Source organism: Drosophila albomicans, chromosome 3, assembly GCF_009650485.2.
Source record: "Drosophila albomicans strain 15112-1751.03 chromosome 3, ASM965048v2, whole genome shotgun sequence".
Lineage (NCBI taxonomy): Eukaryota > Metazoa > Arthropoda > Insecta > Diptera > Drosophilidae > Drosophila > Drosophila albomicans.
The window spans coordinates 3,799,943-3,826,157 of NC_047629.2; the positions used below are offsets into that span (position 1 = coordinate 3,799,943).

General features: G+C 39.8%; 2 protein-coding genes and 3 non-coding genes across 6 annotated transcripts in view; 3 read left to right on the forward strand and 2 right to left on the reverse strand.

Annotated features, from left to right (window-relative positions):
- The first annotated feature begins 658 nt into the window (after positions 1-658).
- LOC117572781 (SET and MYND domain-containing protein 4) overlaps positions 659-26,215 on the forward strand; it is a 29,597-nt gene continuing 4,040 nt past the window's right edge. Inside the window, exon 1 of the mRNA XM_034255878.2 lies at positions 659-854. The gene's annotated coding sequence lies outside the window, so the exon portion shown is untranslated. The remainder of the gene's footprint in view (positions 855-26,215) is intronic.
- On the reverse strand, positions 848-16,186 carry LOC117572782 (persulfide dioxygenase ETHE1, mitochondrial). 2 transcript variants are annotated; one of them, XM_052005845.1, is made up of 7 exons: positions 15,362-16,148; positions 7,998-8,101; positions 4,477-4,692; positions 4,251-4,395; positions 3,828-4,191; positions 3,655-3,773; positions 3,306-3,586 (listed from the first exon to the last, which is right to left on the reverse strand). In XM_052005845.1, the coding sequence occupies exons 2-7, from the start codon at positions 8,073-8,075 to the stop codon at positions 3,531-3,533; spliced, it is 978 nt and encodes a 325-aa protein (XP_051861805.1). In that variant the 5' UTR covers positions 8,076-8,101; positions 15,362-16,148; the 3' UTR covers positions 3,306-3,530. The 2 variants fall into 2 exon arrangements, with proteins under 2 accessions (XP_034111770.1, XP_051861805.1); XM_034255879.2 differs by lacking the exons at positions 3,306-3,586; positions 3,655-3,773; positions 3,828-4,191; positions 4,251-4,395; positions 4,477-4,692 and adding exons at positions 848-1,473; positions 1,538-2,548; positions 2,610-3,016 and having other exon boundaries at positions 15,362-16,186.
- On the forward strand, positions 12,443-12,514 carry Trnat-ugu (transfer RNA threonine (anticodon UGU)). The gene has a single exon. It is a non-coding gene; the product is annotated as a tRNA-Thr (tRNA).
- On the reverse strand, positions 19,091-19,162 carry Trnat-ugu (transfer RNA threonine (anticodon UGU)). The gene has a single exon. It is a non-coding gene; the product is annotated as a tRNA-Thr (tRNA).
- Positions 25,922-25,993, forward strand: Trnat-ugu (transfer RNA threonine (anticodon UGU)). Its single transcript has one exon. It is a non-coding gene; the product is annotated as a tRNA-Thr (tRNA).

Consider the following 26,215-nt stretch of genomic DNA (forward strand, 5'->3'; position numbering starts at 1 on the left):
CGCAAATCGACTAAGTACCTGAGCCTCTGCCAGCGTCGACGTCGGCGTCGTGGGTGGCAAGGCACGAACAACGATCGTGTTCTCTCTCTCTTTCCTCACACTCTGTTTATCTACCGTTCATGCTCACGATTGGACCTACGCTCACGCTCAGATTCCTTGTCTCCTACACACTTCTCTCTTTTGCAATACATCAAGAGGCTTGGCTCTTTAGGGTGCCCAAATTTTGTTTAGCTTACCATCCATAAAATCTGACTGTTAGCCAAAAGGCATCTAATGATATCCGATATGTTTTGCCTCTTTTTTTAAGTTATTCAATAAACTCAGCGATTGCATACGTTAAATTTAAATATGCTAAATAAGTGTTCACCTAACAACCGCTAAACACGTCAACGTGAGTTTTATTTAAATAATTATCGTAAATAGCTTATGAATGAAGCTTTTGATCGTGCCTGTGTGAAATTCCTGGGGTTGGATAATCGGAAAGTTAAGTAAAACGTAGGAGCGTTCATTGGTTTCTAAAGTTTTAATTCGTTAGAATTTTGAAAACTACAATAGAATTACACATTAAGTTAATCCTCTCAGTCGCTGCATACTTATATTATATGTATACTTACTTTGAATTTCAATCGCTTGGAAAAAACTTTCAATTGGTACAATTATTTTAAATTGTTTAGCAAAATAAATCAAACAAACAAATTTCAGTTCAAGTTGATTGAAAATATTCAGTGTATTTACATTATAAAATTGTGCTAATAGATGCTACATACATTCAATCTCGCTTGATTTCGCAAGCTTTGAAATAATGAAGCTGAATCAATTTACTCGTAATAGCCAAGCCCTACTTAATAAGTGTGGTAAGTACAGCGATTATATATACTATATATGTATGTAAGTAAATAAGAAATGAGTTGTAAATTTAATATATAATTTTGCACATGTCCGCCTGCTGAGGAAATCTACTGCAAAGCAGCTGATTCTCCAGATTCTAAACTAATTCCAGATGATGTTAAAGTACTTGTAATAGTCACTAATATATATATATATGTATATGTATATGAGATAATTCAGATGAGTTTGTGTCGTCCCAGCGAAGCAGTGTGCATGGGGCTGCAGTTCTCGATAAGGAGACCTGCTCCAGCTGCACCTGAGCCGTGACTCTGCCCCTCATCGCTGGGCGAGGAGCCGCCACTGTTGCTGCTGTTGTTGTGCACCCGTTTCATGGGTCGCTTACGATCCAAGTCGGAGCAGGGATGTAGTTCGACTGTTTGCAGACTCTGGGCGCGCTGCAGGGAGAGACGCAGTGGCTTCTTGGGCGGCGTGGGTCGAACTGTGCGTGATGATTCCGTGGACGGCTTCGTTGATTCGTTCTCGCTGTCAAAGTCGAGGGATTTAACGCTGCGCATGTCGCTGGGCAGACGGGCGCGCAGTGTTTGAGCCTCACTCTGGCGGGGGGTGTCCCTACGACGCTCCAGGCTGTGCATAAAAGAAAGATTCATTAGTAAACTTGAAGAGATATCTCTTTATTAATGCAACCTACCCATTGTAGTGATTGAGGTGTTCCACGCTGCGAGCGTGTGTGCTCATCAAATGCTCACGATGCAGCTGCTGTTGCTGCTGCAGTGCATCACGTGGTCGATCCCTTTCACGCTGTCGTTCGTGTCGATCCCGTTGACGTTCCTTCTCCCTCCGCTGCTGTTGCATGTAGGCCGAGTCACTGTTGATGGATATCTTGGAGGCAGACAAGGACTTCGAGGGCATGGAATAGAGATGTGATTGGGGCAGACGCTCGCGCAGATCGATGTGAGTGTTCTCCTTGATCAGTGTCTTGGTCACGTGCGTCGGCGGAAGCTCATCGCCCACCAGCTCAATGGGTTTGCCACCCACCAAGGTGGTGATGTAGTTGCCACGCTGAAAGATCAACGGCTTGTCTGGCGGAGTGGATGGTGAGGGTGGCGATGATATGCTAATGCTGGTCACATGCGCACTATTCGATTGAGTTGTCGCTGCAGTTAGATGTTGCTTCTGTGGCTGCTGCTTCTGCTGTTCCTTGACCGTCTGCAGCTCACGCACCTGTTCCTCTAGGTAGGAAATGCGATGCTGCAGCCGCATGTTGTTCTCCTTCTCCTGGTCGAGTTGCTTTTGTGGTATGGGTACGGATTTCTTGCGCAGCACAACCATTTGACATTTGCCCGAATTGCCCACATGCTTCTGCAGCTCTTCTTTCGTCTTGCTGGTCACCAAACGTCCATTGATCTCCAATATGCGATCGCCCTTGTACAGTCCATCTCCCTCCAGTGCCCACTCGACAAAGAATCCCGGCTGATCGGGTCGCTGTTGAGCTGCCCAACGTCCGGAGGTGGCATGCACCGCATGCAAACTCAGCGACACACCGGAGCTGATAATGTTGTAGAGCGTCTGAGCCTCGGGCTTGGATTTCTCCAAGCGCGCCTGCAGAGCACGTGCCTCCTCCACGATGGATAGCATCTGCAGCTCTTCGCGGCCCAAAGCATACTCCAGCTCCGCCTGTCGAATGCGTATGTCAATGTTGCTGAGGAAAGAAAGCACTCTTAATAATTGAAATATAGAAGGAGAGTTGAGGTGTTACTCACTCTGTGATGTCCAACTTCTCCAGCGCACTCTTCAGATTCTTGATCTTAATACGCTTGTTCTCCGCCTCGGCCTTGAGGCGATTTAGCTTCTGCTCGGCAGCTGGCTTCTCCGACTCGTCCAGTGGCGGGCCACTGGGGCGTGGCAGCTTGCCCAGACAGAGCTGTATGCGTAGATTCTGTATGACAGCCTCACGATCCTGCAGAGCGGACCGCAACTCCTTCGACTCGCTGCGAGTGGAGCGCGAGGAGAGCGTGCCGCCTAGGGAGCCGCCCTTGCGACGCCTTCCGGTTGTGGAGCAATGTGAGGCAGCGCTGCTCAGTTGCAGCTGCGTGTCATGATTGCTCTCCGACGCAGTGTGCAGACTGTACTTGGCTGCGCTGGCACAGCTCTTCGGGTTGAGAATCGTCTATAGCGGAGTGAAGAGAAGAAAATTCATTAGATTACAATGAAAGACATTCAATTAAGGCGAAGAAATAATGACTGAAGTCATTCGAAATCTTAAGTTTATTATGTTCTATCAAATGTGTTGAAAGAAATCTAACATTTTGATTAGAATAACTCGATTTAAAATAAAGATATGTTTATAAATTTAATACTCATTTCCCAATTCAAAACATTTGTATTTTTTTTGCACCAATTTTTTTTAGATGTAAATAATTAATCAATTTGTTTATAGTTTTATTTTTTACAAAAAACTAAGATATATTATACTTAGTCGCTGTTGAATTTATTGTTTTCCTAAATGCTTATTAAAAATATATAAATATGACAGAAGTTTAGTAAAGCTTTTCAATGGAATAGTCCAAACTTGTAAGTGACTTCCGAAATGATAAGAAATACAGCTTAGACCAAGTTGAGCCACGACAATAATTTCCGTATCCCTACAAAGTCATTGTAAACTTCTTTGTATTATATGACGCCTACTCCTTGGGTATATCATAGACTCCACACTCGCGATTGGCAGGCAGTGAAGCATCTGTAAGAGATCCACAAAGTACATTTAGCATTGGCTTTAAACAGGGATTTAGGTTTCCCAATGCTCACCGATTTTCTTGGGATAGGGCAAATTCAAGTTATCCATGATCTGTATGAATTCCTCGAGCGTTTTCGTCAAGCGAGGATTGTAGCGTTTCTCCTCCCACACGCTGCTCTCCAGCTGTCCTCTGTAAACATAATCCAGTTAAGAGTTTGTACAGAAATCCGAGTTCGCAACTCACTTGTAATCATGCGCTGGATAGATGCGATAATTCTCCGGCAGACTGAAGATCTTGCTGTGCACATTCTCATAGAGACTCTTCGGACTACCCTCCTGGAAGTCGGTTCGTCCACAGCCGCGAATCAGGACAGTGTCTCCGGTGAAAATGCAACCCTGCTCCTGAATCACATAGCTCATGCAGCCATTGGTGTGGCCAGGTGTGGCCAGTGCATCGATCGAGTGCCGTCCAAACTCAATGCGGTCGCCCTCTTTGATGTGGCGATCAGCCTTGGCGCCACTTGCACCAGCAATTATTGATTGGCAACCAGTTAACTGCTTTAGCCAGCCACTGCCGGTGATGTGATCAGCATGCATGTGAGTGTTGACTACAGAAATTGTGGTTTTAAGTCCAGAGTTCATTGTACTCCATAGTTCCAACACTTACTGGCATATTTGAGCTTGAAGCCCAAATCTTTTACTAGCTGCGCATCGCGCTTAGCTTGCTCCAGCACGGGATCTATGATAACTGCCTCTCCGGTACCCACATCCGCCAGCAGATAGCTGTAGGTGCTGCTCTCGCCATCGAACAGCTGTTGGAAATTTTCAATTTCGTGACATTTTTAGCGATTACATCACAAAAGAAGAGTATCAGATAACGACTGTTTACGCACTTGACGAAAGAAGAAATCCGGTGTAAATGGCTTGCGCTCCGGCAGACTCATTGCAGCTGATTGACTATGCAGCAATCGTGGTGAAACGGCGCAGAAGCTTTTAATATTCACAGTCCGCGACACAAGCGCAGGTGAGCGAATAAGCGATGGTAGCCGAACGAAGGCCGAAAGCAGACTAACACTCACGACTCGCATTTCAATGGGGCTTGGCTCTCGCTGTGAAAGTTGTGTGTAAAAGGGGGGAAGACAGAGTCGATCACAGTTGACTCGCTTTGTGTGCGTGCGTGGAGCTTAAGCTACTGCTGAAAGCTCTTGTCGTTCGTTTGCTTTGTTTTTGTTTTATTTATTTTTTTTGCTTTGCCGGCGCGGTGATATTGCGTTAATCTTGGGTGTTTATTGTTAGTATCTATAGAAATAAATATCTGTATACATATGTATGTATGTATTTTATTGCATTAATCAATTAACAGAATGCGATGGCTTACGACGGATTCCGTTTGATATCACTGATAATTCACTAGCACATAAGCATTAACAAACATTTGCAATATGTATTTTGTAGGTTAGCTATGTATATTCACAACACTTCACAATGTTTGCCGCAAATCGCGTTTAGTTATTTTTAATTATCACAATATTTTACAATAACAAGTATCGTTTACAAACAAATTTTGAGCGCATAACAAAACAAATGTGTAAGATAAATGAAAAAGCTGCTGTTGGCACGCGAATACTTCTTCGACAACTGAAAAGCTTTGTCAAGTGTTTTGAGCTTTTATGTATAAATGCGATAACACGAAAGCTTCCTAACCTGTTGATACTAGTTGACGTAACAAAAGCTCATTGCTACGACTACGTGCTCAACGACAGCAAAGCGAAAGACGAAGCAGAAGCAAAAAGTGCAACGAGAAGCCGGCAACAGCCGTTACAGCGACTCATATGTCTTAGATGCATTCGAAAAGCAACCACCATTGTAGAAAAGGTGACACACCCTTCTTAAGTACAAGATTATGGACTTAGTGGCGTTACTTTATCAACCCCATACTTTGTAATAATATTTTTAAGGACTGCATCTGCAAGGAAGTTCTGATGAAATTTCAACAATTACTCGTCAAGACCGGACATTGTCCAGTTAAAACGTGAGAACTTCCTGGTTGGTCCGATGGTCCTTTTTTTGACTTTTCGCTGCGATCATTAATAAATTTACATATATTACGGAAATTTCTCATCAGTTGCAACTTTGAACCACATGTGTCGCGTTGAGAAGTTTGAATAATTGGTGTAATTCTGTGAAAGAAATTAATTGACCGTATATGACACGTTTGTGCTCCCAAAGGGTGTGAATTACGTACCCGGGGTGCTAACTTGGGCATTAATCGAATTGAATATGCTAATTTAATATTTATTTGTTAAATGAGAAGACGTCTTATTGACTGCAACATATACATGCTAATAAGCGAGTGCTTGAACTCGTATTACCGCATCTTTCTCCAAAAAAAAAAATGCGAAAAGTTACGCCTCATTCTCCACTCTTTATGACTAATAAGCAGCCCAGTTAACGGTCCACATCGGTGCTAAACATCTAAAAATACTCGTAATTTACTGTTGCTTTCAATCATTTCGCTTCGAGAGTGAAAGTCATTCAATAGAAGAGTTTTACTGTTGTTATTTTTGTAGTGTTTTGGATGACTGCCCAACCATTTTTTCTTTAACTAATTTGCAAGGCCTTGCTTTTGTATCGTACATTTATGTATATGGAATAGTCCGAGTGTGTGGAAAGTCCACAATGCGTCTTGCTGTATCTTTCTGCGTCGGCGGAAGTACCGTCCGTATCTATAAATAATATATAAATCAGTTTTCATAGTCTAATGAACACCCGCAGCTGTACATTTTTTGTTTTTTTTTTTTTTCAATTCTTATCCATTCAAATCTTTTTCTACCAAGCTTACATACTTAATTGGATTTCGTAGGTGTAACACGAATAGCATTTATGCTTGTGCGGTATTTAAACTTGAATTTTCATGAAGATAAGCCCACTAACCTTTATTACAACAATTTTCAATTCAATTTCAAAAGAAATCTTTCAATTCTTTCAATCAGCAACTAATCATCAAATGTGTACATAGCGTGCCACTCTGAACGATGCCTTTTAAAGCTTTGCACTGCTTTCGACTGCTTGTCAAGCGGTGGTTACGAGTAAGATGGCATCTGCAGTTAGCCGGTTTTTGGATAACATTAAAACTTCCATGAGAATTGTTTATTTAATTGCGCAAGCTGATTGCTATCTGAACATTTTGAGTGTTTAGACGCCTATTAAAAGGCAACTCCTCGTTAAAAAATCATTATACTAATTGGAGTCGTACACAATATACTTTATTAATATTATACACCGTTGTCATTAAAAAAATTGCAAAAACATCGTGTACAGAGGATAAAAAGGATGAATCTTCTTTTTACGGGACTGCATTCTTTTTGTTTGCTTAACAGTCATTTTAATTAGTCATTTTATTTCATTCATGAGAGATTTCATATAAATTTGAAATGTGGAAGTGAGTTTGAGAGCATTAATTATATACTATCAATAATAACAATGTTTACTATCACTAATAATAATTTCTATATATTTTTTTTTAATAATACAAGTTCATGCAGATGATGTCAAGAATATATATTGATTAAACTAAACATAAAATACAATTTTTAACGAAAACTTGGATGTCTCATAATTTTTTGTTTTCTAAGAATTTCTCAATGAGTCATTTGATTTTGAAAGATCTGAAGTTTGAGTAGATTTTTTTGTAATGTATCATTGTGATTAAATTACAATTAATTTAGAATATGACTCAAAGAAATCTTTCATACATATAATACTTTTTTTGTGTCTTGCCAAACTAAAACTCATCTTAAATTGTTTTTAGAAATTGATGAATGTCGATGCTCAAATGCGTTGGCAAGATTAAATGTGGGAATGAGTTCGTCTCTTGGAGCCGAGAAAGTGTTGCTTAAAAATGCATTACGAAGCATTAATAGTTAACAATTAATAGCTGTAAATTGTGGATGGGTCTGTGGATGATGCATGGATACATGGATTGAATAGTTGCAATGTTTTATTGACTTGCTGATTTCAATAAAGTTTTTCAAGCGCAATAAACACGTTGCATGTTGCATGTTGTCTGTTCGCTGTTTCGCTGTTGTACCTTGTATTTGTAAATTTATTTGCTTTTGCGAATTTCATTTTCGACAACTTCAACTTTCTAGCGTGAAATTATGTAAAGTATCTGATGCTGGCACATGTCTACTATATACACACTTGTATGCTTATACTACGTCTAGTTTGACTGTGCGTGTCTGCAGCTAATTAGCCGCAAATGATTGGCGCACTTATATAATCGAATTAGACAATAGGGCGCAAGTGCACACCAATCATAATTTATGGGCATATTGTATAAAGTAAGTAATATAATAATAATATGGGCTTGTTTACACAACTTAACTGTCTACCGAGCTGCGAGTTCACTTACCATAGAGGCCGATTTCTGTTTGGCGAAGGCGCGATGATGCGCGGAAATCGGTTCGCTAACCACACTTCCGGTGTCCATGGTCCAATTGGAGTCACGTTGGATGTCTGCAAGAGGCAACAAGACGTACACATAAGAGACATGTTAGTACTTGGCAACGTATGTGATACACTTTGAACTCGACTCGAGTTGACAAGATCGCCCCTCCCCCTCTCCCTCCCCCTTCCACAACCCTCTTCAAGTGGTACCCAAATGCCCAAGTGTTGCCACTTCAAAGTCACTTTAATTTGCGTTCCGCATCGTTGCGCTAAAACAATTGAAGTTGTCTTCAATCCTCGACTCTACAGTGTCTGCAATTTTCGGTTCGTCGGTCTTAACAACTTTGGCATGTTACAATTTTGTAGCGCGCCTCGTTTGAGAGTCAGTTTAATTAGCTCTCGTCTATATTTAGAACTATGAAAGAATTCCCAATGATAGCTTTGCACGTGTAGAAGACCGCATTAGGGCCTAAAACATTTGAGATCATTACGTGTCTTTTGCAGCTAACTGAAACAAGAAAAAAGAGAATAGTCGTACTCATAATGACATGCAAATGTGCTGTAGGGCGTTGGATGTGCCGTTACCACAACCATTGCGACTCTGCGACTGCAACTGCAACTACAACAGCAACCACAACTACAACCCACTGAGCTGCTGATTGTCAGTTGCTTGAGCTCCCAGCGGCACGCACTTTCGGTAGATACAAATTACACACACTAACCACACACTCACTGCTCGCTACTCTTTTGTCTGGGAGCCGCCGCAAGACAAAGATATGCATTTGATATGCAGATTTGCATAGCTACACACAAGGTACACACAACCAGATACAGATACAGAAACAGACACAGATGCAGATACAAATATAGATAGAGTATAAGATACAAAGATGCTGCTGGTTGTCTGCATAGATCACATTACCTAATGTGGCGGCAACTGTTGCCTTTGTGCTTTTCACTTGTTTTTTTCTTTTTACCGCACATCATAAAAAGGGAGAAACAAAGCGTCGCATTCATAGCTTGTCATAGATACTTGTGACACACAAATGTATCTGAGAGATGCTACCCAAGATTTCCTTGCATATGCTAATGGCGAAGAGATTAATGCATGTGGAAGCGGTGGCAACCGTTAGCTTCCTTTTTAATGAGTTACCAAGAAGTGCGTTCTACTATCATTTACAACGGTGTTCCGCATGGCTGCATTTATAGAAAACACTCTAGAAGTTGACCATAAAATTACATTTTTGAGGTCACAGCACGGCAGTTTGCGATTTATATTAGTTCATATGAATAATAGATCTAAAAACGATATTTAAACTTAGAAATGAAAAACTTCACAACAATGAAACTCTGCTGTGATTGGCAGATAGGACTGTCATTAATTGTGGCAAAGATTCCACGAATCAGCAAGTATCTGAGGTAATCACAGCGCACTTGTATCTGTATCTTTTGCTGTGTATCTGCTTATAACATCACTTTGACATTGTGCTATTTTGGCTGAACTTCCTTGTCTTCGAGATGAAACAAGGCAGTCATTAGTCTCTTAGACTAATTACCATGCTGGCTGGCATCGTTCTACAAATTCAACTTAGAACTTCATCAACATGACAGCTTTGAGTCTTATCTGCCTGATGTCGGTTGTCGGTTGTCTGTTGTCTTGGGTGTTAGTTTGTGTTTTTGAGTCTCAGTTTGCGTGTTGCCTACACGGGTAGAGACAGATCGACTGGCAGACGGACAGGAACTACAACACGACACGTTCTAGTCAAGACTCGTTGCTGTAGCCTATTGTTTTGCTGATGTTTTTTAAATTCGAGAGCCTAATGTGGGCCCATCATTAATCTAATTTAGCATTAATGCCTAATTACGCGCTGACGAGACCCAAATGAGAGAGCTTTCTTCACAGCAATTCTCAGATCATATATAGTTCATTATATATACGTATAGAGTTGGTAAATTGCAGGCTTTGCCCAGGGTCCAAAGGTCGTTAAATTGCAGTGTCAGTTACATCGTGAGAGTTTGTAGCCAGCAACAACAACTCAAGCTTGACGATCGTTGAACTATGTATGTGGAAATTTATATTCGCAGCACTCATTTAATATGTTGCAGAATTTGCGTGGCCAACTTGAAGGGTTCTGCTCGCAATTCAATAAGAACAAGTGCAACAAGACATGGCTCTAACCCAAGACCACTGCAACTGCAACGGAGATGGCGACCACAACTATTTCCCAGGCACACACCCGAAGACGGTCGTGTGGGCGCTGACGGGGCGTCGGGTTCGCTGAAGCGCAACCACGCCAAGACCAAGACCACGACCAAGAGCAAGACCTAGACCAGAAGAACCAAGCTTCAGAGTGGTGCCTTTAGTCTGATAATTAACCAGCGATAGTCGCCATTGCAAAAAATTGCGGTGGACCTAAATATGACTACGAGGGTGGTATGATAAATTGTATAAGAGTAGAGTCAATTTTAGTGACTTATACTGATATAAATAATAAATAAATAATTTATTTATTTCTTTATATTTGTATTGATTTCAATATTTTGTTGATAAGATTTGATTTTGTTGATAAGATTTGCGAATGTCAGCTTCTAATTTTACTAGCAAAAGTGGTCGACAATTAAAATTCTGTTCCTAAAAACAATCTTATTTCAAGAATGGTCAATCCAGCTTTATCCTCTTCAACTTAATACAAAACAATTTTTCATTTCGGAATATTTATTCTGTTCCATCGATTTACTTTGCTTAAACTAAGAAATGCAGAACAGAATATAATCTATATATATTTTTATGAACCGCCCTCGTCTCTATTATATTCATTTAGACAAACACGAAGAGAGGCGGCAGCAAGTTTCCGGTGTTAGTCAAGAGTGAAACAACGAATTGACAAAAAGAACCGCGCTTTGTGGCACAGGGTGCGAGAGGTGAGGCAGGTGTCGGGTTAAACAGTTGAACAGGCTGTATAACTACCACTACGATGACTACTGCGTGTAACCAAGAACGAGAACAAGTTGCAAATGTACTGTTAAATTTATGTTGAAATTCACACAAATTGCATTCGGTTTTGAATGAGATGGCGACGCGCTGCGCTGGTCAAGCAACTGGGACATCTGCAAGGTGAATGAAACTCGTTGTCTTCGGATTCCGGATTCCGGTCTTATGGTCTATCAACGGCTCGTTAGCTCGTGTTTTCGAGCTGTGACTTTGACCGAAAATGACCTGAAAAATGGTCACAGATTTCGAAATTGGTGTCGCTTAAGTCGCCGCAAAACTTGTCAATCGTGTGGAAAGGTCTCGCGGGAGATCAAAACTATCTGAGATGAAAACTGCCTTGCCACTGATCATGACCATAAATTCTAATTAGAGGAGCAGTTTGTTCAGTTCTTCGAGATTACGATGGGCAGTCAAGTTTGTTGATGTCTATTTTATATGTTATGGGCAGGCATCATCTCTTGGGTAAAACTACTCGTGTGTGGTTAGACGCCTCACCGGATTGCTTTGCTCTCTTTGCCCATAAATATGCATTGGAATTATGGCTGATCCCTATCAGTTGACAATTGCATAAATTACTTGTAATACTCGACGTAAGTGCGATGAGAATGCAGCTTAAGATCGCGCAACTCGAAGAAGTGGAAAGCTCAAATCGTTTGATCGCCAACTTCCAAGACTTCCCACGCGCTGCTTTGAGCTTTGCCCCCTGTACGAAAATTGAAATGAGCTTTTTATGCTAATGAAATGCACGAATTCAAAAGCAATTCCATTTCAAATTACACACATAACGCACAAAACATTTATACAGTTGCTGTATTATTAACGTGGCTGTTGTTGTTATTATTGTTGCTGCTGCTGTTGTTGATGCTGTGCATTCGAGAGAGCTGAAATATCTGTGGAGACGCCTGCCCCCCACGTATAAAATGTCCAATTTAAACGCGTTTGAAGATTGAAGGTGTTGCCTACCCGACGTTGTCGTCGCCGCTCAGCTTGTTGTTTATATGTATATTTTTATACATATATGTGTAAACAAACCTATGTTTATTAATGTACGATATTTCACTTTTGTTTCTCTGAAGCGCTCCTACAAATTGTTGTGAGATGAGCTCAGTGCGACCACAATTTGCGTATTTGTTGTCGTCGTAATGGGCAATGCAAATTATTTTGTTCAATTACTAAAATGGAGATGACACCTGTTTCGTTTGCTAATACAGTCAGCCAGAGCAAAAACATTTAATTTAACACATGACGACTCGGTTAATGCAAATAAGCAAGTCGCTGTTAGCTTCCACTGCTTGTCTAATATTTCTGTTAAGTGTACAGTTTGCTGTTAACTTGTGCTGTTAACATTTTACTTGTTCTGCCAAGAACTGTTCTGCTCACGTAAAGTGTGCTGCATATCAGACAGCGAAACTTCAAGCGCCTCTTTAGCTCAGTGGCAGAGCACTGGTCTTGTAAACCAGGGGTCGTGAGTTCAATCCTCACAGGAGGCAACTCAAATAATTGAAAGCAAAAACTTTTTTAAAATTTATCTTTTTTATTTCTACTTTGTTTTATAATTTTCAATAATTAATAACGTCATTTAAATGTCATATATCAAGGTTTTGGTTTTACATATTGGCTGTTCATTATATTTTTTGGCAATATTTCGTGTTGTTTTGCATTAATAAATAATATACACTATACAGTGTGGGGTGAATAAATGAAATCATATACACCGTATTAACTGAAACACTAGAGTGTTTGAACTTCGTATCGTTTTTGTTATCGTGTTTTTTCAAGATAATTAACGAATCATTATAACACAAATTGGGCACAATGGTATATGCCAAAGGTTTGTTTGTTTTACCAACATAAACATTAACCCCTGGGTTTGGGTACGGAATTTCTGAACAGCTGTTTGATAAATACGGGTACTCGATTTTGTTAGGTATGAGTACTCATGACTGCTGGTATCTACTGAATGCCTTTGGCACAGTTTCAATTTCAATTTTAGCTCGAGCACTTTAAGATCGTAATTTATGTGGCCAAATGAATTGTTTGTCACACACACAAATTAGCACAGCTCTAAACACACTTGACAATTGTGCTCTGGTATGTGCACACAAGTGTTTCACAGTAATAACAAACAATAATGACAATGACAACCAGTGCGACATTGATAAAATAATCACCTTAATAGAGGCTGAGCACATGGCCAGCAAATGGACCAGACAGACGCCAACAACAACAGCGATAGATAGAGACTCAGAAATGACCAAAAGAAAACGAGGAACTGGGGAAACTGAACCGAGTATTACAATACACATAAGTTAATAGACTTGACACAAATACGATGCTTTTATTTTTCTTTTTTATTATATTACTTTTAAGTTCGTGATTCTGCATTAGCATTTCTTCATCTTAATCATCTTCAGCTACAACCTGAGCTTCAACTTTGACTCGATTTGGCCCAAAGTGGTTTAGCTGTCAAGAGTTCTTACCAAGGTGGCACAGCTGCTCCGATCACTTGGCAGTTCGCAGTTGCCAGTTGGCAGCTGTGTTGCCGTCTACGATGACTATGAGTACGTGTACTTGTCTGTGTGGATAATTAGCCATAATCTCGACGAACAATTAACGCCAATGGGTTCAGCTAGAATGTCATTTGGGTCGCGTGAAAGTTGTGCTGGCAAATCATTTATGCAAATCAATTCTCTTGACACTATACGCGTCTAGAAAGTTTATATACTAAACGATCGCACATAGATATACTACTATTTGTGTGTGTCATTAAATTATTCGATATTGTCAATCGAAACGAAAGTGCAAATTGTTGTAGATCTTTCAGCGATCTGTCAAGCATCGGAAATATCAATCTCCCCAGACAAAGCGAAGCAGGTGAAAATTAAGATCAATGCTGAATGAAACTTTAATTGTTGTCAGCTTCTTTGAAACGAAAGTGAAACTAAGACAGTTTCAGCTCAACGAGAAGGTTAAATCAACACCAAACCGAACTCGTTAGCTGCTTTCCAATCAAGCTCAAGTTGCATCTCAGTCTAGATACTCGAGATAGAGATAGAGAGGGAGAAAAAGACTTAGGCACATATTGTGGAGATTTACGATTTACATATGAATGGCCAGAAACTTTGATTGCGTTGTTGGCATTGAGCACAAAGACAAATGAGCAGACAAAGAGCAGACGAAAAACAAATACGATAAAGTCAACAGCAGAAGAATCTAAAAAAAAAATATGTTAATCGGCCCCCGGTCTAACATCCTGTTCGGGACTGGGACTGAGACCGGGACCGGGTTCGGGCCCAAAGGGTTGCTTACTTTTGCTGGCCCTTTTCGAAATTCGAATCTCAATAAACGTGGTACCGTTCTCTACCTCAATTGTTATTCAAATGCAATGCACACAGACGGTGGGGGAATGGAGAGAGAGAGACTCTTAAAATTAATGACACTATCGAGAGAACAAGACAATTGGATACACTGAGATATACCTGCCACTGTTCACTGTTCATTGTTGTTGAATTGAATTCAACAGACAATTACCTGAAATTGTCTGTGTGTCTGTATGTGAGTCAACCGCAGAAAATCATATGTAATTATAGCGCTGCATCAACATGAGCATTAGCCAAGGGCAAACTAGAAATTCCAATAGAATTTCAATTAAATGGAACTCTTGATTTGATTTTGCAGCCGCAACCTGCTGCTGGATTAGCAACGATATTAATTACTGAAAGCATCGACATCGAACTTTTTGCGGCATCGGTTTGGTTTCAGCATCAGCAATTCAAATCGCGTTTTAATAGTCGAAGCCGAGCGCCTCGTAATTTATTTCTCTATACTATACGTCAACAATTTTCTTTCTTGATTGCGAAAGGCAATTCTTTTGTTATGATAAGCCAGTCAGCTAGCCACTTTCAAGCCAATTCTGGCAGAGCTTTTGTTGGCAAAAACAGAACAGAACAAAAACCTCAGCTCTATTAGCTAGCATAGAAGAAACTGTTTCGTAATCCATAATTCAAGAGTAAAAATTGCCAAAATGCGAGAACGTGAAGTGCAATTTAAACTCTGTGGTTTTTTTTGCAAATCTTCAGCTGAAGAACCTTGCATAATCAACACTCTTATATATGTACATAAGTGTGTGTATTTAGAGGAGCGGCCTTAGCTAGTTATATTTGCCACATCATTGCCTGGGTGCGCCTTGAGGCAGGCTGCACTGTGTAGTAAGAATGTAAGCGAGTTGTAACCTTTACAAAAGTGACTTGCACTCTACTTACTATGATTATTACTACTCTAGCAGATGAAGTGAATCCAAGCTATGAGTTTCTAATTTTAGTTAATTGGCCACTTACCACACTGGGGTGTTTATTTTATCTGTGCGCGTTTGCTCGATAAATGTGATTCTGAATTGCCTTTGTGTCGGTTTCTCGAAATTGTCCAAAAACTCGCATCAATGGTGGAATTTCAATTCAATTGAGTTTCATTTAGTTTCGATCGAATTCACTTCGTGCGACTTTGTTGCAATTATTTACACTTTGGCAATAAATCAATGAAAGCGGCAGCAGCTATTGTGTCGATCTTTGCTGTTTGCAACCGCATCCGAGACCGTCGCTAAATCGACGCACAATTCACCATTATCGTTGTTATTATCTTTTATGTATATTTATTACGACTGTTGACTTGGCTTTCAGAGTTCAATTTGTTTTTTCTTTTTTTTTTTGCTTTTTATATTATTTTCTTCAAAATGTTGACCACAAATTATTGGCGTTTTTGCTTTGATTCAATTAATTTAATTCAAACTCGTGCGCACTCGCACAGCGCACAATGCTGCACACAATTCAATTTCCGTTTGTCATACAAGTATGTTTGATTTCCTTTTCGTTGCATTTCCGTTCTCTCTCCTTCCCCACGAAATAAACCTGAACACAGGAAATTTACACTCGAGCGCGAAAAACTAATAAACAAACGACAGCGCACAACAATGTACAAAATATTCGCGTCGCGACTGCGAACTCAAGAGAGTTCCTTGCGGCGGCAGCAGAATTCCACAATTCCAAACTTCCAGTTGCGCAGGCGCACAACCTCTTGAAAAAGATCGTAACGTAACGGACGCGAGAGCGAGCGACAACGAGAGAGCGCAACGTTGTGTCTGGCACGACGGCTACTTGAGCACTGAATGTGTGCTGAGCAACGGCGGCTGCGGCAGCGCTAACAGCAGTAAAAGCAGCGCACTGTAAGCAGCGACTGCGCTGATGGGGAGGGTGACTCATGTTGTTTCTGAAGCGAATTGAATTGAGCTGGACATTTAACTATTGCAGTAAAGAGTTAATATACTAAAATTATTTGTACTTTAGCACACTTTATTTGAAAAATACGAGTATAGTGTGTCAAAATTGTGTGTGAATTAGTATTACACTGTGTCGCTTTAGAAATTTAAGTTAAGTTACAAATGAAAAAAGTATAATAATATATATTTTTTTAGCGAAAAATGTATTTTCAAAAACATATATGTAATATTATTAAGTTGTCTATACATTTTTCAAGTGTTCATTTCATTTTTGACGTAAAGAACAGAGTATTTTATAAGTTAAACAATATGATTTACGAAAATCATTTTAGAATGTATCTTATTCGATCGCTGACATTTAACTAATAAATTCGTAAACAAGTTGTAAGACACCCCTCGCTGTTACATGCATGCAACGCAGTCGCGCTAAGCTCGATCTCAGCTCTGTCGAATTTGGTGGTGGGTTTATGTAAAGAGCAAGTCGTAGCGAGTTCACAGAATAGAGAGACAAAAGAGAGTGCGATACATGAATTACTAGGGCAAGCATAGCTCGACTTTGGTTTAATACAATTCATAATAGTCGAAGCAGTTTTGTAGTTAAGTAGTGCAGTGCATTGAACTCCCCCCTTACCAAATCGAACTGCATCTTTGGCAGGAGGCGTCTCCTTATTTTGACAGCTGCCATCGGCTTGAGATTTTTATGACATGCATCTTAAATGTCCATTTCCGTGCTTGGATAATCGCGCTGCTCGAGTTTCGTATCGGGAATTTCGTTAAACCCATTGACTGACTGCCACGATGAGGCAGTGGCCAAATGTTCTCTTAGTGGTGCCTTTTTCAAGTGGCCCGGCATTTGGATGTGGCATTCAGATCCAGATAGAGATCAGTGCGCGCTCGTGCGCAAAGTCAATTAAAATGATCACAACAACCCAAACACAACACAATCTATATACTCCTAGCAACCCTTTTATTTCTTTTTTTTTGTGTGTGTGCGTAGGGGTTGTAGCTGAAGGGCGGGGGTTGCCAGCGTTGATTACATTTGGCCATTAAAAATCATTAAAATTAGCACAGCACGCGAAGCACCCAAAACAGACACGAAACTCAAAGGCATAAATCAAAAAACAACTGGAAAAAAGGATGCATTTGTGCATTTACCAAAAATAAAGTAGAACCTTTTTTTCACTCGCATGCCGCACACGCGCTTCACGTGTTGTCCTCCCCTTCGTTGCTCGCATTTTTTTCTCGGAGTGGCAAGCTTTTTATTCAACCTTTCGATTAGCTAATGTCGCCGCCTATAAATCAAAACTCGGACAATGGTGCGGGCCCATTAAAAAATGTAGAAAACAGTGAAATGTGGGCATACCGTTAGACTATTACAAAATCAAAACTGTTTAAGAGATATAAAAATAACCCAAACAAACTTTTTGGCAGAAGTTATTATCATAGCGAGTTTGTTGTTTGAGTCTTTTGATACCACTGTGTGATGACAAAAGAACAGAAAGAGTGGGAATCGAGACAAAAACCCACTACGCATACATTGTCTGTATTTGTGTGTCTGTCAACCTGCCCGAAAACCACGACGAGCACTATCATAAACTAACAGACACTTCCTCGAGGAGTCGCAATCGAGGCAACAGCAATCACTTGTCGCTGTCATTCTGCAGCTACTTTTTTATGGTTTTCCCGAAAAGAAAAACGAAAAGAACAGAACAGAACAGAAACGAAAGCAAAGTAAACACTGAAAACGCCGCAAGTGGCAGGAAAATCTCATGCAAGCAATTGCTGGGAAACCAAACACGGGCCAAAGGCCACAGCTCACGCTGTAAATTGTTATTTTGTGGCTGCAATGCGATACACAATTTTCAGGGCACTTGAAAAAACAGGATGATGTCTCTCGGCCTGACTTTCTTAATTTATGTCAAGGGTCAAAATGATGGCAGCATTTTTCAGTTGCCTCCTCGCAACGCAAACGCTTCTAATTAAACGAATTTATGCCCCATATATGTATGTATCATGTTAATATACTTCATGGAGTGACTTCAGCTGCAATTTGCAACAGCTTTGCCGCCCAGTTGATGCATCGTCAGCTGTCTATCCCGGTTGCCAGTTCTCGCTTTGCGCTTCTTGCTTTTCGCTTCTCGCTTGTTGCTTTCCGGTTGCCAAGTGCATGTCCATGGAACATGAAACGTTTCATGATCGCGACACCATAAATTGTGTCACTAATGCAATTTTGCAATTAAAGTGCAACAGGAAAAGTAACAACTGCAGCTTCATTGGCCCAGAGAACGCTTCATACTTATTTTATTTAGAGCAACACACACATGCGACTTAACCTAATAAGACTCTCTAACTAGCAACAAAGAGTCTGAAGTCTGAAAGCTTAAAAGAATAAAGGTAAAGGCAACTTTTTCGAATCTTAAAATTAAGCTTCAATCGAGGAGCTTTAGTATTTAAAGGAAGGTATTAAATTGAGCAAAACTAAATCAATCAATTGAAATATATTCACTTTAGCAAGCGTTTACTGTATCTAGTTGCTAGGTATATATGTACATACATACTTTGAGATTTTAATCAGCATGAAATGGGCATATCAATTTTTTAGGCAAACAAATGTATCGTATTCAAAATCTTCTTTACCTTCTCAGTTTACATAAATTGATTATGATTGATTGTTGCAGAGAAAGAGAGAGCGGCTTTTCTTTGAGTCTCAAAAGAAACTAAATTTCGCGTTGTCTTAAGCACAATTTAAATTTAGTTAGCTCTCAAAAAAGAAAACTGAAAATTTCGTAGGAATTGCCTCCTGTGAGGATTGAACTCACGACCCCTGGTTTACAAGACCAGTGCTCTGCCACTGAGCTAAAGAGGCGGCTGATTTAATGGCGCGAAAGTAGCGAATTTAAGCAACGAACTCAAGCTGTGCTCGTCTGCAAAGTGCAAGCTTCGTTCTCACTCAGTTCTGTTTCGGTATCTGTCTGTATCTGTATCTTGTGTCTTGTATCTAAGCGCTAAGAACACATGTTGACACAGTTGTCGCCTGCCTGCTGCTGTCGCTGCTTTGGTGCTTTGGTGCTGCCCATTTCTTGCGGCTGATAACTGTTTTGATGTTCATCGAGAGCGTCAGATATGAAATGAGTTGGGACACGACAAGGTCAGCGTCAGTGAAGACCGGATATTAATTTTTAAAAATTACACACATTCATACTTATTGTTATTATCTTAATAATCATCATCATTATGATCATGCTGATGGCACATCTGAACTGAGCTGAGCTCAACCCGAACACGATGTCGATGTCGATGTCGATATCTATGTGGATGTCGACTTCTGCCGCGGGCTGTGCGCTTCAGTGGCCCATGACAATTAGGGCCAAAAAGAGAAGAAATTCAGTTTCGGCGGCAGCAGGCTCACCTGTTGTAAGTGAAACCTGAAATGGCTGAAGTCTGAAATGGAGACAGAGACGGAGCTGACTGGATAGAGATGGAGATGGATTCATTAGTCGGACTCGAAATGAAAACGACATGCCCAATGAACAAATATTTTCACATCATCATTTTGATTACCACAGTTTGCACTTGTGGTTGTGCGTGTGTGCGTGTTGGCGAGTGTATGTGAGTGTAGATCAATTCGATTTCAGTTTCGAGGCAACAGTGCGTGATAAATGGATCAACGATCTGCGCGCTTCACTGACCCATCTCAGTCTCAAACTCAGCCTCTGTTTCAGTTCATCCTGTGACTTGGCAAAATCCCAAAAATCAATCGATCGCTTCTGCTGCTGATGCTCACATGTGACGCACATATTGTGGCAACAGCATATTCACAGGGCACACAGCAGGATCTGAAACTCTGGCCCCTTTTGCCTTACCTTGCCCCTGGGCCAAACTAAAAGGTAATTGCAATTAGCCGAGACAAACAACTGGCGCGTGCTGTGCGCCGTTAGAGTTATTGGAAATTTAACAGCTGTTGGACACCTTCAAGGCGCTAACAACAAGCAAGCAACACACGCTTTTATCAAACCCAACGAGCATAAGGTTTTGCCCTCAATGCTGACACATATGTTCAGGCAAAAGGTTGCAAGGAATGAGGTAAAAGACACAAAGAGGGTTTCGAATGAGGTAAAAGACACAAAGAGGGTTTCTTAAAGTCTATAATCAGCAACGAATGTATTCAAATAAACAAACATTGCTGAAAACTAGGAAACATTTGACTGGGCTCTTCTCTCATGTTGCAAAAAGAAGCGAAATTCCCATGCGATCGATAATTCAACTGACATAAAATGGAGAAGTTCAATAGTATTTTATCTTTAAAATTGATGCATTTAACTTCAATTTGCCTTTATCTCTCAATATTATATATATATAGTTAAATTACTATAAATATGAAGAATACATACATATCTATGTATATAAATATATATATATTTATATTTATTTAAAGAACGTGAAACCTAACATAACATAACATTACATGTAAAAAAGCTACAATCGAGCGTGATCGACTGTGGTATACTCGTTATCCAAAAATACTAAAATATACCGACGACTATACTTGGAGATAACTCCTGCCTGTTAGGCTTAATATACAAATTAAATAAATCAATGTATATTTTATACATTTCAAATTACTACGTAGAGAAAAATCTATTTTTTGTAGTTTTATTTAAAACAATTCAAATTTAAGATTGTTTAAGATTATATTCTTCAATTTCAAGACTGGGCCATCTATATTTGTTGTAGATTTTCGATCTTAATTTACGAATAAACCTTCTTGGTTCATTTTTGACATACAAACAATCTTGATTGAAGATTTTATTCTAGATTTTAGTACGATTTTTCTTTCTGTGTATAAGTAAATATAGATATAAAGTAACCATTATTTTTGGGAGAATAAAATACTTTCAATTAAGTACAGATTTGATGGGATTAAGAACGCTGCAAACTTCGAGTTGAGCTTGGATTTAAAAATCGCATGATGCAGTTATTGTGAAATCGCATTAAAATAAAACCGCAAAACGATTTCGAATCACATAAAAATCTTTATTGGCTGCATTTAGCGGCTTATTTTTTTGACAATCGACCCCGAAAATGCCAACGAATTGAACGATGCGTGGAACAATAGGGGAATTGCTGAGGAATTGGGTGAGAAATTGGCTGATTTAGTGTAAAATTGACTGCGCCCGAATCTCGACAAAAAAGAAGAATACAAAAAACACAAAAAAAAAATGAGGCTTAATGCGTGCTGACAGCCAGCGTAGTATTTCGTCATTATCCTTTGCATAAAAAAAGGACGTGTCTGTCATTCGGCAATTCGTCACGTGCTGTCATTGGATGCAGCAGTTGTAACTGCAGAGATCCGGATTCCTGATCCGGCTGCTCATCAATCTCAAGCTCAGGTTGTAACTGTATTATTGTGGATATTAAATCGCAGAGATGCGCACAACCGAGTTATGTTGTCCTGTCGCTTTTTTTGGTATCCTGCGCACGCGCCACACTCGCATTGCATTTTCCATTTTCCAATTCCCTTTTCTATTTGCAGCTGTCGCTGCTGACGCCGACGCCAGCACTCGAAACACAGTTGTAATTGCTGTCGCTGTTGTTGTTGCTGTTGCTGTGTCGTTCAACCCCCTCGCGAGTGTGCAAGGAAAACTCGCCCGTCTGGCATTAGCTTTTGTTTTCCACTTGAGTGTCCGCACAATGCCAGCCAAGGCAGTCGAGAGCACTTTCCATTGTTGTTGGCTTTTGTAAACATGCAGTTTTTTACCTTGCTTTTCACTCTTTATTTTTCGTTTCTGATTTGATTTCAGAGCACTTAATTAATTTGAACTGCTTTCGATTGCCAACGAGTATTCCATGTGTTCCATAAGTATTTACTTTTATGAAAATTCAATTAATGCATTTATTTGACCTTTTCATTCTATTAATGTTTTCCCCGCCTCCCGTTGCGTTGCCTTTTAAACTCTAATCTTAACAGAACAGAACACATGTGGCGTTCTCAGAGCAACTACAGTCAGGACTCTGCAATTAAATGATTAGAAAGTGTAGATTCCCAGAGGCAACAATGCAATAAAATGGCATTACCAGGAAAACTTAATTTGATTTAAATTACAGAGTACAATAATAATAATCATAATGGTGGTAAAACTCCATTCACATATTATATATATTTTAAAATTTAAATATAATTTATTAATTTAAAATGTAAAGTAATATATTGCCTTCAAATTGAATTATAAATGAATCCCAATTTGAATAAATTTGTATACAAATTTCCTAAAAAATAAGCTTATAATACCTTAAAAGAAATACAATTGTAAACTTGTAAGCGAAAGAATCGAATTACTTTTAAAAGTAAAGAAATATTATAAAACTTTGCTATTGAACAAATGTTGATTATATTTTTAAAAACTAAAGTGAGATATACACATTTTATGCCTTTACTTTCAAAATGAATAATTCGTTAAACCCAAATAAAAATGCATCGAATTTGAAATTTCAAATATATAATAAAGATGCTTCTTTTGCCTACTAACATAGTTGTGAATTGTTGAATGGATTATCGATTATATTCAGATAATGGCAGATTTATTGCTGAAGTGCAATAAAAATGTATCAGCATTCAGTGGAGTAAATCTAAATCAATAGCTGATTGATTTGCTAGTTAGTCTGTTTATACATAATTGATTTGAAAAGCCGGTTTCCAACTCTCAGGGCTGAACTAATAAAATGAAATACGAATGAGTTTTTTCTCGATCGTTTTATGATATGCAATTAATCGTCATATCAGCGATTGTGTTGGATTTGGGCCTTTTTCAATGTCAGCGAAACGATTGAAATCAATTGGCTTAGGAAAAGAGTTGTCAACGATCTGCTAAACTTGAGCTAAAATTTATTTAATCGCTCGTTTAAAATTAATTAAGAAGCGCAATTAAATTTGCATTGCGGAGTGGAGTGGAGAGGAGTGGGAAAAGTTTGAGCAACGAAACTGGTTTTTATTTTGTGGCCGCTTAAAAAGACATTTTCAGAGATGACAACAGCAACATGATACAAATATGCACACGAGTCATAAGCCCGAAAATGGCCAAGAGTCATTTTGAATTTTGGATTTTTCGTAACTCGCGGGATTAGTTTCTCAGTCGAGCGTCGACAGTTGGCAGTCTACAGTATACAGTCGGCAGTGGGACAATGGCAATGCAAATTGTTATAAATTGTTTATGGCTTAAATGTCAAGAGCCAAGAGCTGCTGCCACCCACAAAAATACGACAATAAAATATGGCAATTTACAATTTGTGGGCAAATGATGAAATATGTTTCAATTACGCTTTTTATTTTTGGCATGTGTTGCAAGTTGGTTCCGTCACGGCGCGGCAGGAAGCAAGTTGTGGCAGCTAACTGGGCTTATAGCAAAAAAATTCGTTGACTTAGTTAATGGCTTTAATTGCTTTGTCTGCCTGGCTCTTTGTCTGCCATTTTGGTCATTGTTCGTGAGTGAGTGAGTTGCTCGTGTTCGTGTTCGTGTGAGTGCGCTTCAAGTTGACATGAATCGCTAGCTTGCAACGGCAACAGCAACAACAACAATGGAGTGCACTTTGAATAGCAACAGGCGCAACAAACAGAATGCCGGAAGTTCGTTGCATATTGCACAATAACAACAAAAACTAGCGAGCTGTTTTTTCATTTCAATTGCAACGGAAGTTTAATGCAATTTTTGCACAATCGAGAATCAAAATCGTATAGAAATGCGAAATAAACTGTAATTAAGAGACGACTCAAATTGATGGTTATATTCGCTTTATCGTTGGGTAGCTACCCATTTATTCCGCATGAATTTGCATATGCTGATAAACAAGAGTCCGAGCACAGGGTCAGAGAAATGGCATTGCCCAAAAGTTCACTGCGATTTGAAATGCATTCCCTGACATTCCTGCTCCTCCTTCTCATGCTGCTGCGGCTGTGGCTGCTGACAATGCACTACAATTAGGGGTTGCAACAATGATGTTGCAACTTGCAACTGCAACCGAGCTGAGAGTGATAAATATTTTGCGCCTGAATGACAGCTCATAAAGAGATCGGCCCATGCCCATTGACAGTCGAGAGACGCAACTTTATTGATAATGTTAATGTTCAATGACAGTTGTAACACTCTGATTACGAGTAGCAGACAGACATAGACTGAGAGAGTGAGAGAGGGTGCGGGGTGCGCATCCTTTCAGTGCCACTGCACTCTACTGTACTGTGCAAGTGGCAGCTGTCGGATTTGTTTGTTGTAAGCATCGTTTATTTGCCGCTTACAAGCTGCAGTCAACCAGCCCGCCTTTGAGTCATCATCAGTCATCATCAAGACTGACGTTGTTGTTGTTGTTGTTGTCGCTGTTGCCTCTGACATGTTGTCCAGTCTGACAGCCACCCCACAACACACAGAGTTTTCCAACACTGCCGCGAATAAAGGGTTACATTGGCAAAGTCAATGCCAACGGATTCAACAGCTTACGAAATTACCATACTGCCCTGCCCTCAAATCCAGACTAGAAAGCGTTTAGCCTGCTTGAGGCGAATGCTCCGACTCTCCTCGGGTTGCGTTTCGGTTTCGCGTCCCATTGTGCATAATGCATTTTCACAGCGGTACACCGCCACCCCAGGAAAAGAAGAAGAAGGGAAAGAAAAAGGGAAAGTGGGCGGTGTAATGTTGACACTGTAATTTACGCATTTCACCTTTTATGCGACATGCAAATTTGCATAACTTCAATAGGACTTCAAAAGGGCTGTCGCTGAGGTAATCCGATATGAGCATAATGCACAATAATACCCAACATGAAATACTCCAATAAATGTACCTACATTTGATATTCACCTTAAGTTGAGGGTACAGTCGTGTAGTTTTTATGGCTGTCGATTTGGAATCTGCATAAATTTCATGAGAAGTTATATTAATAGCTACCTAAATCTATTTAATCGTAATATTCGTTTTCTCTCGTTTTGCCATGTTATCTCAAATGTTATGCATAGCAAATAAATCTCTGGCAATTTCTAAAAGAAAAAGAAATGCAAACCAACTTACGAGTGTTTTGCCAGAAGTAAGCATTAAGGCGGAACTTCGCTCTTGTAGTATTATCAGTGCAATCTACAAAATTTGAAAGACACTCACACACAAGTTGCAGCTCCAATGACACAAATGAGTCGCAACCCATTGTGGCTGCTGCAAGCAACTTCTTAACTTCCCACGCCACAGATAGCGCTACTCAGCCGGAGCTGTTGAGTCTTTTGCTTACAATTTACCATAACAAATTGCCTCTTCAAAAGTCTGTGGAGTAAATACGTAGACATTTGGAACCTTTCTTCATCACTCAGACGAAAATTTAGGTAGCCACAGTGACAACCTTTCAACCAAACTTGGCAGCTGCTCGTTCCATTTGCAACGCAAGTGCTGATGCTAGATAATATCAGGAATTAATTGCAGATAGCATTAACACATATTTATATTGGCTTACGCCCTAAATTGAGCAGCGCTCATTACGACGCGTTGCCAACTGCTCAAACTGCCCCCGAACCAGTGAAATTTCGTCTGCTGGTGAAAAGTTGTCGCTCAGCGCGCAGACGTATTCAGCGATTTTAGCGCAGCGCGTTGCTCAGGCCTCTTTAGCTCAGTGGCAGAGCACTGGTCTTGTAAACCAGGGGTCGTGAGTTCAATCCTCACAGGAGGCAATCGAATTTTGAAACACTTTTTTTTTACATTTTTTAATTTTTTTGAAGTTTTATTTTATTTTTTTAATACTATATGAAAAATACCTAAATCTTATTAAATTAATAGAATTCGAAAGATTTAAAAGCATTCTAATGTTGTTTATGGCAATCATGATTTCTTATAATTGCGCACTATTTTCTATTTTATTTACAGTTGATTAGAAATTGTTGATAAAGCTATGA